The sequence below is a fragment of the Haliotis rufescens genome, unplaced genomic scaffold (genome assembly GCF_023055435.1).
Source record: "Haliotis rufescens isolate VD_foot unplaced genomic scaffold, xgHalRufe1.0.p SCAF_1, whole genome shotgun sequence".
NCBI classification, from domain to species: domain Eukaryota; kingdom Metazoa; phylum Mollusca; class Gastropoda; order Lepetellida; family Haliotidae; genus Haliotis; species Haliotis rufescens.
The window spans coordinates 2,568,528-2,584,302 of record NW_025963779.1 but is presented as its reverse complement, the minus strand read 5'-3'; the positions used below and the strand labels follow the sequence as shown (position 1 = coordinate 2,584,302).

Sequence of the window (15,775 nt, the reverse complement as noted above, 5' to 3'; positions counted from 1 at the left end):
GGGGGGGGGGGGGGGGGGATGTGTTGACCTCAACAGAAGAGATGAGCATGGGTAGAGGTGGTTTAGCAAATGTACAGATCCAGGTACAGTAAGTTGGATTTAACGCCGCTTTTAACAGTGTTCCAGTTATATTGCGGCGTGTCAGCTTAATGTGGGAGGAAAGCCCGATGTGATGCAGGTCTCAGAGCACGGGTATGGTGCTGACAAACCTAGAAAAATAATAGCCGGGATTCGAACCCACAATCATAGGTTTCTGGCGTGCCCAAGGGACGCAACTCTGCACAAAGAATCGCGGCGCCTTAGACGACTGGGCCACCCATGCCCCAGATCCAGGTTCAGTTTTATATCAGATGAAACTGAATAAACAATGACATGGATGATTATGGTGTAAAATCCAGACGTAGATCGACTTAATCCCAACAGCTGTTGTTATTGCTAATTAGAAGCCAAAGAGGCGAACACACCAAGGTTTATTATACACCCCCACTCCCCCAACACACAAACACACAAGTGCCCGAGACGGGCGTCACCTGTATCAAGAAGATCTTGTGTTCAGGAAAGGCACACACGCCTGTATAGTAACTCTATTGTTCGTGTGAAGATTGTACTACAGTGTTATCGATATAAGACATGTTTATCTAACATGTCACTGAACGATTTTCAGATCGATCCCCGAACTGTGTTGTTAAAGTTTGTACCTGCTAGAACCAGGAATGTCACGTACTCAGTGAAACAACAAATATCACTGTATGTAAGCATAAAGTATAGATTACCTGCTCGTGTGACCTTACAGTGAGAGTACGGCATACGAGTGTGAACCTAAGAATTCCTATTTAATCTCATGACATTAAATGCATGCAGATATTCTTAAATTTAGATAAACAACACTGACATAAAACACGTGCTCATCGCGCATGCATCACATACTCTACGTGTTAATGAGTGTTCATTTACATACTTGAAAAGTGAAAAACTGGAGAGATTGACGATGTCAAAAATGTGCATGAATTTGGCAAAGACGCTAAGATTCTCCCCCTGTACCGAGAACTACTAAAATACGAGGCAATGTGATATCACCCTGTCTGATTCCCCAGGAATGTCTCTTTATGTGCACGCGTTCAGACTTTAATTTGAATTAATGGTATGAATGTTACGTTGAACAGGTGTAGATAAAGAGAGTGATCATATCTCCAAGCAAGGGAATTAGGCAGCTGGGTGTTGTACGCTTGTTAATGCCGCACTGCCTTTTCATGTACCTATGCAAAATATGTATTAATGATTTCCATACTGCACACAGAGTAATTTATATGGTAATGAATCTAATGTACATAAATAGGTATGTGAGTTGTATTTAATATGTTGTTAATCAACGTCATGAATATGAAACGAATGACTCATGAAGAACTGAATCTTTCTTAACAGATGAAATTTCGTGTTTAATGTTTTATACATAGCCTTTGTTAGAATCTTACCACCCCCCCCCCCCCCCCCCCCCCCAATACACACACAACCACCACTCCCTCACCCCAATTACCAAAATTGCCATTTCAAAGTAATCTGTTCAAGATTCAAAGATATATATAAACACTGGCTTGCCTGATATTATTTGTGTGTCTATTAAAGTATAATGAATAAATAATTAAGTGTTTTTTTTTTTTCCATTTCAGATGCACCCTTCAGGCCAACCTTTAAACCAGGTAGGGTTTTTTCTCTTCTCTTCTCCTTCCTGTGTATGCCTTGTATTGTATTTGCTGATTTCCATCCGAGTCGGGGACGATTATGTGGTTAGGTTGGCACTGGGGATTTTAGGAGTTCATGTCACACACGAGTAGTAACTGTTTCATGGGCGTGAAGCACCATTAACAGACTTACACGATGTACACTAGGAGCAGGACTAGGAGTGGCACACTTGGCCAAAGCATTGCCTCTTTGTAGGTGTTCGCTGGTCCCAGGCAGGGTGTGCAGACAACTATAGTGTTCTCAGAAGCACTCGGTGACCAATGCATCACTGATTAAATGTACTACACAGGCGTCTCGAGATGGTTATAGGGCGCTGTCATGTGTTGTGTCGGGAATGCTTAAACTGATCTGTCATAATTCATAAGGTACATATGTATTACACAGAAAAAATGCGTAAGTACTGAAACATCATCAGTCATAAATACTTTGTGATATTCAGTCTCACAGGCGGAAGTTAAAGAGTAGGAACATTAAGCGTGCTTACAATGTTCCTTGCTCTCAGATGCAGTGAACTCTTTCTTTGTGAGATAAAATTATTATATGCAGATTTTTTACGGCTATTGAACCAGGTGAGTGGCTTTGGTACATGTCGAATCGCAGTGTTGTTAAATGAGGACAGTACGATACATTAGGTGCCCATCTGAAATATGCGTTAATGTCAGTATGACTGCTTTTGAATCCGAACCGTGTGATAGATTATTATCTACTCATTAAATATCAAACTACACCGGATGGCTGTATCTTGTCCCTGTGGGGGTTCAGGGTAAGAAGAGGTGCCTGGTACCTAATGTCTGTTGTAAGCGGTCAGTCAAATTAGAATCAGGTAGTTAGGGTCTGTGACCCCTGATTGTATGTCATCGTTCCCCAGATGGCGTAGATCGTTGCTGTCAGTCACGATTAAGTGCTTGACTTATTGTGTGCAAGGGAGCCTTTTATACCCAGCCTTTTTCTTGCCAACCATGTTAAGGCAATGCAGGTGTTAATCGTACTTAGTATTAAACAATCAAATATATAACGTCATGCCCAAGAGAATAATCAGTCTCGATTATCTGTCGAAACAGATTCCATTTGGCGTAAATGTTAAAATAGCCGTCAGAAAATCTGTGATGACACCAGGTGTTCTCGGAACAAATGCACTGCACTGGTATCGACAGGTCACGTGAGTTATTACGATAATCACTGAAAGGCTGTCCTGACTTACAGTTTACGTCAGGAACTGATGACCGATCTGGTTTGGGCTTGTTTCTCTGTCAACCTTCAACTGGCGAACATAAAAACATGCGTCTTATATACAGACACTTCCTGGTCTTTAATGGGTCTTGGTGAAAGGGATCTGGAAGTAAGATTGATACTTGGCCTCTCTTGATGAATGTTGAAGGAAGCCGGTTTAATCAGCTTCGTTTCGTGACGGATCCCAATGTAATGGCATTGTAGGCACATTCCAGGAATACACACTTTGTTTATCTTGAGTTCAGAACAATAATGACAGCGTAAATTACGAACACCAGCCTGACATTGACCACTTTGATCAACGTTACACAACCTTGTCTTATCTTAATCTCCTTTATCACCAGCCCTGCGTCTATTACTGTGGCTATTATAAGGAAAACCCTGTTACGAGTATAGATATGTACCATATGGTGAACAGGATACATTGAAGGTTAAGAGTATCGAAGAGATATGTTGTTTATTTTCAAACGACTGCATTTCGCGAAGCCTTTATTAAAGTTACGTCTTCAATGTCACCCCAAACATGAACTTCTTCCTGAATGAACGCTTGCCGAGTAACGGAACTCCGCCATCTTGCACGTGGCAAACCTAGCATCCTTACTGTGTACTCGTGTGGTCGGGATCCTGCCACATATATGCTATGGAACGAAGCGAGGAATTCACTTGTTGCAAGCCACGGAGAGACGTAATGCCGACAGCCAAGTGATAAAAAGCCAAATAGCATTGCATCCAACTGTACCACAGCAGGGATGGAGCCAAGGACCGTCTGTCAGAAAGCTTTGCATGCGATTTCGTTTACTCCCTAGTAAACAAACCCACCACCCTTGGATTTTACCACGTGGTGGTCCATGCCGCGTGTACACTCTCCCCATGGGGTACCCATGCCGACAGGGAACCACCCATTCGTATAATAGAGAGCGGGGGTTATTAAATGATGAAGGGCTTGTGAATATGGAGACAGTGATAAGAATGTCTAGTTTTACCAAGTATCTCAATTATGCTAGGTTCCTGACATTAATGCCTCATCAATTGTATCACAATCTCCCCTCATCTGTGACAACGTCTTGTTTTGCCTTTGCCTCTGCAGACCGTGTCAACTAGTTATCGCAAGATACAGAGTGGTCTTTGTTTATGGTTTTCTCACAACCATATCTTACAGACACCTTGTATATGAAACATATAAAATATTTCACATATAAAATGATGACTCAATATTGACAATTACCACAGAAGTGATAAGATGCATGTTTTCAACATGTACTTACAATCAGTTTACCTTTAATCTCCCGTTGAGAGCTGTGGGGAGATAATTAATTTTCGTTAAATCTATGATGAAGTTTTTACAACTAAAACGGTTTTAGATAACCCCAGTAATTGCTGTGCCAGCTGAATCTGCAATAGAGAAGAAGGCATTAAGAACATTATCGTAGGAAGAGACAAAACCTTATAGAGGTTCCTGTATGTTCATTGCGTTTGCGACGTGAATAACTATATTTCGCAATCTCGCACCTGCTCCCCTCGCAGGACCAAAACGTTTGATAAAAACAGCAATCATTCTGACGTTATTTGTCCGCGTGAAGGTTTGAATTTTGTATTTAATTTTTTACGTTATGAGAATGAACAGAAAACAACGGAGACTAGATTGCTTCCTAATTTCTTTCCTTATGCTAATATTGACACTTTCCTTTGGGAATCTATTTCACCATATTGCAGTATGAAACAGCAGCTGATTTTGTGTAAAGGTATTTTCATCCGGCTCACCGATTTCTGAACGGTTGTCGCACGTATTGCTTTCAGTTTGTTTAGCAGTATTGGCAGACCAGAATGACACTTAATTACTCAGTATAGGACCTGAATGGAGACAGTATGACGTAATGTGATATTACAACAATAAACATCAGTGATGAAGACACATTGCCAGTGCTGAAACGTTTATATGAATAAAAAACGTCTATAATACAATTATAAATGTTTCCTATCTGCGTATGGTAAATACAAGTAATTAATCTGCGTAAAATTGTGTACAACAGCATGAACTATAAGTAATCTATCACAGCATTCTGTCTAACATTATATGCTTTAGCATACATACGATTTTCACAATTGACAAAATGTCTTACATATTCATCTTAACATAAATTTGATTTACACGTATTTAAAAATAAAAACATTTTTAATTCCTATGAAATTTTATACCAGTCTCTGTCTGCCGGTATTCCGTCATCAGAAGCAGAGCACTTCTTGGCTGGAGCGTCGCGGTGGAACATGTCGCTTGTCCCGTGTTCAAGCCCGTACATGCGTGAAGCCAGCCCATCCTTGGTGCTCGCTACTGTGGTGCGGCTGGAGTAGTGTGTTACAAGCGGGGAACATGTCGCTTGTCGCGTGTTCAAGCCCGTACATGCGTGAAGCCAGCCCATCCTTGGTGCTCGCTACTGTGGTGCGGCTGGAGTAGTGTGTTACAAGCGTGGAACATGTCGCTTGTCGCGTGTTCAAGCCCGTACATGCGTGAAGCCAGCCCAACCTTGGTGCTCGCTACTGTGGTGCGGCTGGAGTAGTGTGTTACAAGCGGGGAACATGTCGCTTGTCGCGTGTTCAAGCCCGTACATGCGTGAAGCCAGCCCATCCTTGGTGCTCGCTACTGTGGTGCGGCTTGAGTAGTGTGTTACAAGCGTGGAACATGTCGCTTGTCCCGTGTTCAAGCCCGTACATGCCTGTACATGCGTGAAGCCAGCCCATCCTTGGTGCTCGCTACTGTGGTGCGGCTGGAGTAGTGTGTTACAAGCGTGGAACATGTCGCTTGTCGCGTGTTCAAGCCCGTACATGCGTGAAGCAAGCCCATCCTTGGTGCTCGCTACTGTGGTGCGGCTGGAGTAGTGTGTTACAAGCGTGGAACATGTCGCTTGTCCCGTGTTCAAGCCCGTACATGTGTGAAGCCAGCCCATCCTTGGTGATCGCCTCTGTGGTGCGGCTGGAGTAGTGTGTTACAAGCGGGGAACATGTCGCTTGTCCCGTGTTCAAGCCTGTACATGCGTGAAGCCAGCCCATCCTTGGTGCTCGCTACTGTGGTGCGGCTGGAGTAGTGTGTTACAAGCGTGGAACATGTCGCTTGTCCCGTGTTCAAGCCCGTACATGCGTGAAGCCAGCCCAACCTTGGTGCTCGCTACTGTGGTGCGGCTGGAGTAGTGTGTTACAAGCGGGGAACATGTCGCTTGTCCCGTGTTCAAGCCCGTACATGCGTGAAGCCAGCCCATCCTTGGTGCTCGCTACTGTGGTGCGGCTGGAGTAGTGTGTTACAAGCGGGGAACATGTCGCTTGTCGCGTGTTCAAGCCCGTACATGCGTGAAGCCAGCCCCCATCCTTGGTGCTCGCTACTGTGGTGCGGCTGGAGTAGTGTGTTACAAGCGGGGAACATGTCGCTTTTCCCGTGTTCAAGCCCGTACATGCGTGAAGCCAGCCCATCCTTGGTGCTCGCTACTGTGGTGCGGCTGGAGTAGTGTGTTACAAGCGTGGAACATGTCGCTTGTCCCGTGTTCAAGCCCGTACATGCGTGAAGCCAGCCCATCCTTGGTGCTCGCTACTGTGGTGCGGCTGGAGTAGTGTGTTACAAGCGGGGAACATGTCGCTTGTCCCGTGTTCAAGCCCGTACATGCGTGAAGCCAGCCCCCATCCTTGGTGCTCGCTACTGTGGTGCGGCTGGAGTAGTGTGTTACAAGCGGGGAACATGTCGCTTGTCCCGTGTTCAAGCCCGTACATGCGTGGAGCCAGCCCATCCTTGGTGCTCGCTACTGTGGTGCGGCTGGAGTAGTGTGTTACAAGCGGGGAACATGTCGCTTGTCCCGTGTTCAAGCCTGTACATGCGTGAAGCCAGCCCATCCTTGGTGCTCGCTACTGTGGTGCGGCTGGAGTAGTGTGTTACAAGCGTGGAACATGTCGCTTATCGCGTGTTCAAGCCCGTACATGCGTGAAGCCAGCCCATCCTTGGTGCTCGCTACTGTGGTGCGGCTGGAGTAGTGTGTTACAAGCGGAGAACATGTCGCTTGTCCCGTGTTCAAGCCCGTACATGCGTGAAGCCAGCCCCCATCCTTGGTGCTCGCTACTGTGGTGCGGCTGGAGTAGTGTGTTACAAGCGGGGAACATGTCGCTTGTCCCGTGTTCAAGCCTGTACATGCGTGAAGCCAGCCCAACCTTGGTGCTCGCTACTGTGGTGCGGCTGGAGTAGTGTGTTACAAGCGGGGAACATGTCGCTTGTCCCGTGTTCAAGCCCGTACATGCGTGAAGCCAGCCCATCCTTGGTGATCGCCTCTGTGGTGCGGCTGGAGTAGTGTGTTACAAGCGGGGAACATGTCGCTTGTCCCGTGTTCAAGCCTGTACATGCGTGAAGCCAGCCCATCCTTGGTGCTCGCTACTGTGGTGCGGCTGGAGTAGTGTGTTACAAGCGGGGAACATGTCGCTTGTCCCGTGTTCAAGCCTGTACATGCGTGAAGCCAGCCCATCCTTGGTGCTCGCTACTGTGGTGCGGCTGGAGTAGTGTGTTACAAGCGTGGAACATGTCGCTTGTCCCGTGTTCAAGCCCGTACATGCGTGAAGCCAGCCCCCATCCTTGGTGCTCGCTACTGTGGTGCGGCTGGAGTAGTGTGTTACAAGCGGGGAACATGTCGCTTGTCCCGTGTTCAAGCCCGTACATGCGTGAAGCCAGCCCATCCTTGGTGATCGCCTCTGTGGTGCGGCTGGAGTAGTGTGTTACAAGCGGGGAACATGTCGCTTGTCCCGTGTTCAAGCCTGTACATGCGTGAAGCCAGCCCATCCTTGGTGCTCGCTACTGTGGTGCGGCTGGAGTAGTGTGTTACAAGCGGGGAACATGTCGCTTGTCCCGTGTTCAAGCCTGTACATGCGTGAAGCCAGCCCATCCTTGGTGCTCGCTACTGTGGTGCGGCTGGAGTAGTGTGTTACAAGCGGAGAACATGTCGCTTGTCCCGTGTTCAAGCCCGTACATGCGTGAAGCCAGCCCATCCTTGGTGCTCGCTACTGTGGTGCGGCTGGAGTAGTGTGTTACAAGCGGGGAACATGTCGCTTGTCCCGTGTTCAAGCCCGTACATGCGTGAAGCCAGCCCATCCTTGGTGATCGCCTCTGTGGTGCGGCTGGAGTAGTGTGTTACAAGCGGGGAACATGTCGCTTGTCCCGTGTTCAAGCCTGTACATGCGTGAAGCCAGCCCATCCTTGGTGCTCGCTACTGTGGTGCGGCTGGAGTAGTGTGTTACAAGCGGGGAACATGTCGCTTGTCCCGTGTTCAAGCCTGTACATGCGTGAAGCCAGCCCATCCTTGGTGCTCGCTACTGTGGTGCGGCTGGAGTAGTGTGTTACAAGCGGAGAACATGTCGCTTGTCCCGTGTTCAAGCCCGTACATGCGTGAAGCCAGCCCATCCTTGGTGCTCGCTACTGTGGTGCGGCTGGAGTAGTGTGTTACAAGCGGGGAACATGTCGCTTGTCCCGTGTTCAAGCCCGTACATGCGTGAAGCCAGCCCATCCTTGGTGCTCGCTACTGTGGTGCGGCTGGAGTAGTGTGTTACAAGCGGGGAACATGTCGCTTGTCCCGTGTTCAAGCCCGTACATGCGTGAAGCCAGCCCCCATCCTTGGTGCTCGCTACTGTGGTGCGGCTGGAGTAGTGTGTTACAAGCGGGGAACATGTCGCTTTTCCCGTGTTCAAGCCCGTACATGCGTGAAGCCAGCCCATCCTTGGTGCTCGCTACTGTGGTGCGGCTGGAGTAGTGTGTTACAAGCGGGGAACATGTCGCTTGTCCCGTGTTCAAGCCCGTACATGCGTGAAGCCAGCCCCCATCCTTGGTGCTCGCTACTGTGGTGCGGCTGGAGTAGTGTGTTACAAGCGGGGAACATGTCGCTTGTCCCGTGTTCAAGCCCGTACATGCGTGGAGCCAGCCCATCCTTGGTGCTCGCTACTGTGGTGCGGCTGGAGTAGTGTGTTACAAGCGGGGAACATGTCGCTTGTCCCGTGTTCAAGCCTGTACATGCGTGAAGCCAGCCCATCCTTGGTGCTCGCTACTGTGGTGCGGCTGGAGTAGTGTGTTACAAGCGTGGAACATGTCGCTTGTCCCGTGTTCAAGCCCGTACATGCGTGAAGCCAGCCCATCCTTGGTGCTCGCTACTGTGGTGCGGCTGGAGTAGTGTGTTACAAGCGTGGAACATGTCGCTTGTCGCGTGTTCAAGCCCGTACATGCGTGAAGCCAGCCCATCCTTGGTGCTCGCTACTGTGGTGCGGCTGGAGTAGTGTGTTACAAGCGTGGAACATGTCGCTTGTCCCGTGTTCAAGCCCGTACATGCGTGAAGCCAGCCCATCCTTGGTGCTCGCTACTGTGGTGCGGCTGGAGTAGTGTGTTACAAGCGGAGAACATGTCGCTTGTCCCGTGTTCAAGCCCGTACATGCGTGAAGCCAGCCCATCCTTGGTGCTCGCTACTGTGGTGCGGCTGGTGTAGTGTGTTACAAGCGTGGAACATGTCGCTTGTCCCGTGTTCAAGCCCGTACATGCCTGTACATGCGTGAAGCCAGCCCATCCTTGGTGCCCGCCTCTGTGGTGCGGCTGGAGTAGTGTGTTACAAGCGTGGAACATGTCGCTTGTCGCGTGTTCAAGCCCGTACATGCGTGAAGCCAGCCCATCCTTGGTGCTCGCTACTGTGGTGCGGCTGGAGTAGTGTGTTACAAGCGTGGAACATGTCGCTTGTCCCGTGTTCAAGCCCGTACATGCGTGAAGCCAGCCCATCCTTGGTGCTCGCTACTGTGGTGCGGCTGGAGTAGTGTGTTACAAGCGGGGAACATGTCGCTTGTCCCGTGTTCAAGCCCGTACATGCGTGAAGCCAGCCCATCCTTGGTGCTCGCTACTGTGGTGCGGCTGGAGTAGTGTGTTACAAGCGTGGAACATGTCGCTTGTCCCGTGTTCAAGCCCGTACATGCCTGTACATGCGTGAAGCCAGCCCATCCTTGGTGCCCGCCTCTGTGGTGCGGCTGGAGTAGTGTGTTACAAGCGTGGAACATGTCGCTTGTCGCGTGTTCAAGCCCGTACATGCGTGAAGCCAGCCCATCCTTGGTGCTCGCTACTGTGGTGCGGCTTGAGTAGTGTGTTACAAGCGTGGAACATGTCGCTTGTCCCGTGTTCAAGCCCGTACATGCCTGTACATGCGTGAAGCCAGCCCATCCTTGGTGCTCGCCTCTGTGGTGCGGCTGGAGTAGTGTGTTACAAGCGGAGAACATGTCGCTTGTCGCGTGTTCAAGCCCGTACATGTGTGAAGCCAGCCCATCCTTGGTGCTCGCCTCTGTGGTGCGGCTGGAGTAGTGTGTTACAAGCGTGGAACATGTCGCTTGTCCCGTGTTCAAGCCCGTACATGCGTGAAGCCAGCCCATCCTTGGTGCTCGCTACTGTGGTGCGGCTGGAGTAGTGTGTTACAAGCGGGGAACACTCATTTAATCTTCATGCTTATATACTAATTTGATTGTAAACATTTAAATAAAACGGGGCGATGGGAAGCCTATATAAACAGGATTGACATAAAACGGGGCGGTGGGAAGACTAGTGAAATATTGATAAAAACGGCGGAAATCCCTGCATAAGAAGTAACATTTTTTCTTCAAAACCATATTCTAAAAACCGAATGGGCGCGTGTGCCGCAACCGGATTGCTGAAAAACGTGATTAAATGGGATTCTGAGGTTAGCGTTGACTGAACACAAAATCAGTGGTACTTCATATACAGGAAGCTCTAAAACATGTGTATGAGATTCCATCTGTGGTGGGAAAGGCCGTATGGCTGAACTGAGAAGAGCGGGATTAATGTTTCTATCAGAGCCGTGTTCCAGCAGAGTACTCCCGGCAGAAGGGGGATCAGTGGCCCCATGCTGTTGTATACTGTCGTGAGAAACAGTGCCTCCTCATCCAGCGTCTGGTCAGCGGTTGGGATAAGCTAGTACACAACACTCATGTCACACCTTGGCGGATTTACAATGACCAGCCAACTTGACCTCCACAAAGTCAATTTCCGCAAGCTTTGTTCTAATTATTTTCTCACCAACTCGAAATTCGCGGCTGTATAAATCTCAATTACTTTCTGTACGTGTTAACGGTATGGAGATGAACGCTACCTTAAAAGCATGGAGCGGATAAATTCTCTCAATGTAGTGACCGTCGCGACTCAAATCTCGAGGCAAATCATTACGAGTCGCGGTCGCATTTCTACCAGTCAAAGGTGTTGATTGAATTACATGCACGCATTCATGTAGTGGTCTGGAGGTCTTGGTCTAATGGTAAATAAGGCCATCGGACAACTTTATTCAGGACATTCTTAGATAGTGGTTATGCAAAGAAACGAATATATCTAATCTAAACTAATGAACATATTTCACATTTCTCAAAATGTCAGTTGCATCTCGAGGGAAATTTGAATGACATCGAGAGCATTCCAGTTGCCTCTAGCTAAGCGAAGTGCCCTTGCATTATCAGGCCTATAGAAGACCTGGTTTGCCAAAGTGAGATGAGAGGAAACGTGTGTTGCTTCCAGAGCAATGTGTTGGTCTAATGCAATACATTCGGTTTAAATGTGATGAAAAACTAATCTTGAATACATTCGTTACTGCATGGCATCGTCGCCCAATCGTATTGGCAATTGTTATCCACGTGTCACGCTCCATTATTGCCGAAATTGCATTTCAGATGGAAAACTGCTGATACTTAATCACAACCACTGCCTTGCGGTAAAAAAATCAGCCTTAATGTAATGTATATAATTAGTGTCTTCAACCGACCGGTATGTCTTGAGATATTGTTTGGTTTTAAATAATTGTATCTAATATAATGTTCGTATTCGTGGATTATGGTGTGTTTGTCCCTTGTCAAGTTTAGGTCGTGGTAGCCTTGTGGTTAAAGCTTTCGCTCGTCACGCCTAAGGCCCGGGTTCGATCCCCAACATAAATAGATCGATTTCCCATATAAATTGAATGTGTGAAGGCCACTTTTGGTGTCACCCGTCTTAATATTGCTAGAATATTGCTTAAAGCGGAGTAAACCCAACAAACTCACTCCGCATCAATATGACTGCTCATATAACCTGTTACACTTTGTTTCCCATCAGTGAAGATTCGGGTCAGAACAGGTCTTCAGTAAACCATGCTTGCCGTAACAGGCGACCATGCTTTTCGTTAGAGACGACTAACGGGATCGGGTTGTGAGGTTCGCTGACTATCTTCATGCTTGTCATCGTATCCCTATTGGGTAGATCGATGTTCATGATGCCAATCACTGGATCGTCTGGTTCAGACTCGTGTATGTACAGACCGCCGTCATATATCTGGAATATTGTTGAGAGGGGCGTTAAACAGCAAACAAACACTGTGTATCCTGATGTGACGATGGATACCAATTCACGTCAGTTTAACATGAATTTGCCAAGCCGTTTTTATGACACAGAAATTGTATGCATGTATAGCATTCATTATTGCTTAGAATGCATGTACATCCTGATCATCATCAATCATTTCCCACAGTCGCCTTCGCAGGTAGCGTGTGTTATGAAGTATAATCACTTATTCATTTCAACATCTAAAGGCAATAGGCATAGGACGTACCAACAAACAGCACCTGCTCGTAAACCGCAGCATGTTCAGTCGACTAAGCTAGTTAGCTATTTCGTAACGCATATCGTGTCATAAGTTATTGCAGTTAATGTCATGAGCAAAAACGTTGATTGGAGGTCGTGCATAGAACAACATATAGCAAAGGCTTGATACCGGTAAGTTGGTATAGTGATGACAACGTGCCCGCTGCGCATGTAGATAAACCGAATACCTTGATTACAAAGTATATGCGAGGAATGTTCTGCATAATTAGCGGGCATACCATAGTACCATTTCCAGCGGCATCAATAATGTGTCTGTAGTTGGAGTCAGAGCCAAGGCATCTTGAAGATACAGTCGCCTTCGGCTATCTGAACTCTGAAAATAGAACAAAGCCTTGACATGTTAAAAAGCTTCTTTATGAAAAAAGCAAGAGAGGCTTTATGCAAGAAGCAAATGTAAATGGTTCACGTTTCAAACGCTAATACCGAAATACATACAACACAACAAGCATGTTAGAAAATGATATGAATGCTTTATACATATTCATACATAGTTCATTGTGCACAGTAATTGTTAACGTCCCGCCCACTTGGCCTCATTCTCGCCACAGTACTGCAATGTATATACGCATAACATATATTTCTGATTCTAGATTGTTAAAATCAGTCAAAACAAGAGGTCCACAATGTGAAGCATTTCTTATGCACACGTTCAGAGTAGGCCGGAAATACACAATTTAACAGACATAACTGTATTTACCAAAGCTAAAAAATTATTATTCCAAGCAACGTACGTCAAGCTGTTAAATCTGAAGCACTTAACTACAGCATAGTCTAAAATTCCATGTGGCCAGTTTTTAGGCCCATTAAGTCACAGTCAGCCGCCAACTTTAAAGTGTAATAAAACAAGTGTTTGGCTACAACCACAAGTCGGTTTCTGGCAATCAATGTCAATATTACCCCAACAAACGAGAAAGGATGCAATGGAACAATCCAATGCCCAGCATAAAGACTCACCACCATGAAAGTGTGAAATAAAACCTAGAAAAGCAATTCATGTGAACAAATTGAAAATCTTCTGAAGCAGTGCTGTGAGTTGGGAATTCCTCGTGTGTGATCTGTTCATTGAGGAGGATCAACTGGTTTGATAGGCACATAAACAGACCGATTTAATGGCAGCATAAATAATCTTGTCAGTTACAAATTATGTCCAATGCCTTAAACATGGTATGGTATAGTCCTCGTGGCTTCTTAGCCATTAAATATAGCTTTGGTTGAGGACTGACGATGACCACGAACAACTTTCTGACTCAGAATGATTAAGAAAAGGAACACGATTTTGATGTAGAATGGTTATTGCTTTCTGCAAACTGACTTGCTGGAACTCATTTATCAATCGAGATAAGTGTATAATAGGCACCATACATGTCTAAAAGGATTCTGTTTTGAAGTTCTTTTAAAAATCGTCCAAATGTAGTAGACGGGTGATATTACGGAGTCAAGGAGCAACTATTATTGGACTGGGAAATGGCGTTCACTGTATTAAAGTAATATTTTATCGATCACATCGGCGCTGTTAACGAAGAGAGTATTTATACGTCAGTTTGCTCTGTAAAGTAACAAATGTTTATCATCGCTGGTTTGTTGATCTGGATGAGATTAACACAAAATAAGAGAATTGACAAATCAATCAGACCAGAGAAAATCCCTCCCAAAGTTTCTCCTTCTTCGATTGTAAACAGGATACAATCAGGAGAATTTCAAAGTAAACCTCTCGTTGAGATATTCACAGAAATCCCATTCCTAGTGTTTACACAAAACGACTTGAACTTTAAATTGCAACTCAAAGTCCCAATGTTAAATCAATGGAGGGGTCACCTAGCCAAGTAGAAGAAACCATGAAAGTGCACGTGAGGTGATTGCGCGAGAAATGCCATCTTCAGATGTACCTATTCAGCATCAGCGTTAAACTGTACCCTAAGGCAACCCGCTTGTTCAAACATTTGAATCAATCAATCTATTTATCTTTATTGGTGTCTCGGGCCGTCGCTTCCATCGATCAATCACGTCAATTCAGACGTACAAGTGTTCAACGCCCGATCCCAAACTACAAACTGGCATTTTACTCAAATTCCGGCTTATGGCATTTCGTCTACGCAACTTTACAAGCGGCCGAATCGGTTCAGTCTGAATCCTATCATAATAGCTTTATCGAACTCTGCGACAGCATGTCTTGTAAAATGACGATAAATCTGGAGCGTGCTTCTGTTCTTTTTTACAATCAGGCTTCACATATCGTTGAACCTCATACCTCTTTCCAGATGTATGACTGTAAAATCATGTGATACACTGTTGCATGATAAAACTGGCGGTAATAGCAACGATTTGTAATAGAATATTCTCAAGTCAATTGTAACGCATTATTTTCATAGCTTCAATATCAAGGAACACTCGTGTTGCGTAAGGGAAAAATCCTCAGGGTGTATCTTTGAACATGAAACATACTTGGATACAAGGAGCAGGACATATACGTTTCATCGCCGAATACATACCTAATGACCTTAACCTTCATTCACCACGGATGTTACATCTAGGGCGGGACATGGCAACTACCTTCATTCACCACGGATGTTACATCTAGGGCAGGACATGGCAACTACCTTCATTCACGACGGATGTTACATCTAGGGTGGGACATGGCAACTACCTTCATTCACCACGGATGTTACATCTAGGGCAGGACATGGCAACTATCTTCATTCACCACGGATGTTACATCTAGGGCAGGACATGGCAACTACCTTCATTCACCACGGATGTTACATCTAGGGTGGGACATAGCAACTACCTTCATTCACCACGGATGTTACATCTAGGGCAGGACATGGCAACTACCTTCATTCACCACGGATGTTACATCAAGGGCAGGACATAGCAACTACCTTCATTCACCACGGATGTTACATCTAGGGTGGGACATGGCAACTACCTTCATTCACCACGGATGTTACATCTAGGGCAGGACATAGCAACTACCTTCATTCACCACGGATGTTACATCTAGGGTGGGACATGGCAACTACCTTCATTCACCACGGATGTTACATCTAGGGCAGGACATGGCAACTATCTTCATTCACCACGGATGTTACATCTAGGGTGGGACATGGCAACTACCTTCATTCACCA

General features: G+C 46.4%; 1 protein-coding gene across 5 annotated transcripts in view; it reads left to right on the top strand.

Moving 5' to 3' along the window:
- LOC124147032 (zwei Ig domain protein zig-8-like) overlaps nucleotides 1–15,775 on the top strand; it is a 148,070-nt gene that overhangs the window by 102,710 nt on the left and 29,585 nt on the right. For all 5 annotated transcript variants that reach the window (XM_046517632.2, XM_046517629.2, XM_046517631.2 and 2 more), the window contains one exon: nucleotides 1,668–1,697. In XM_046517632.2, coding sequence (XP_046373588.1) covers nucleotides 1,668–1,697 — 30 coding nt within the window. The remainder of the gene's footprint in view (nucleotides 1–1,667; nucleotides 1,698–15,775) is intronic.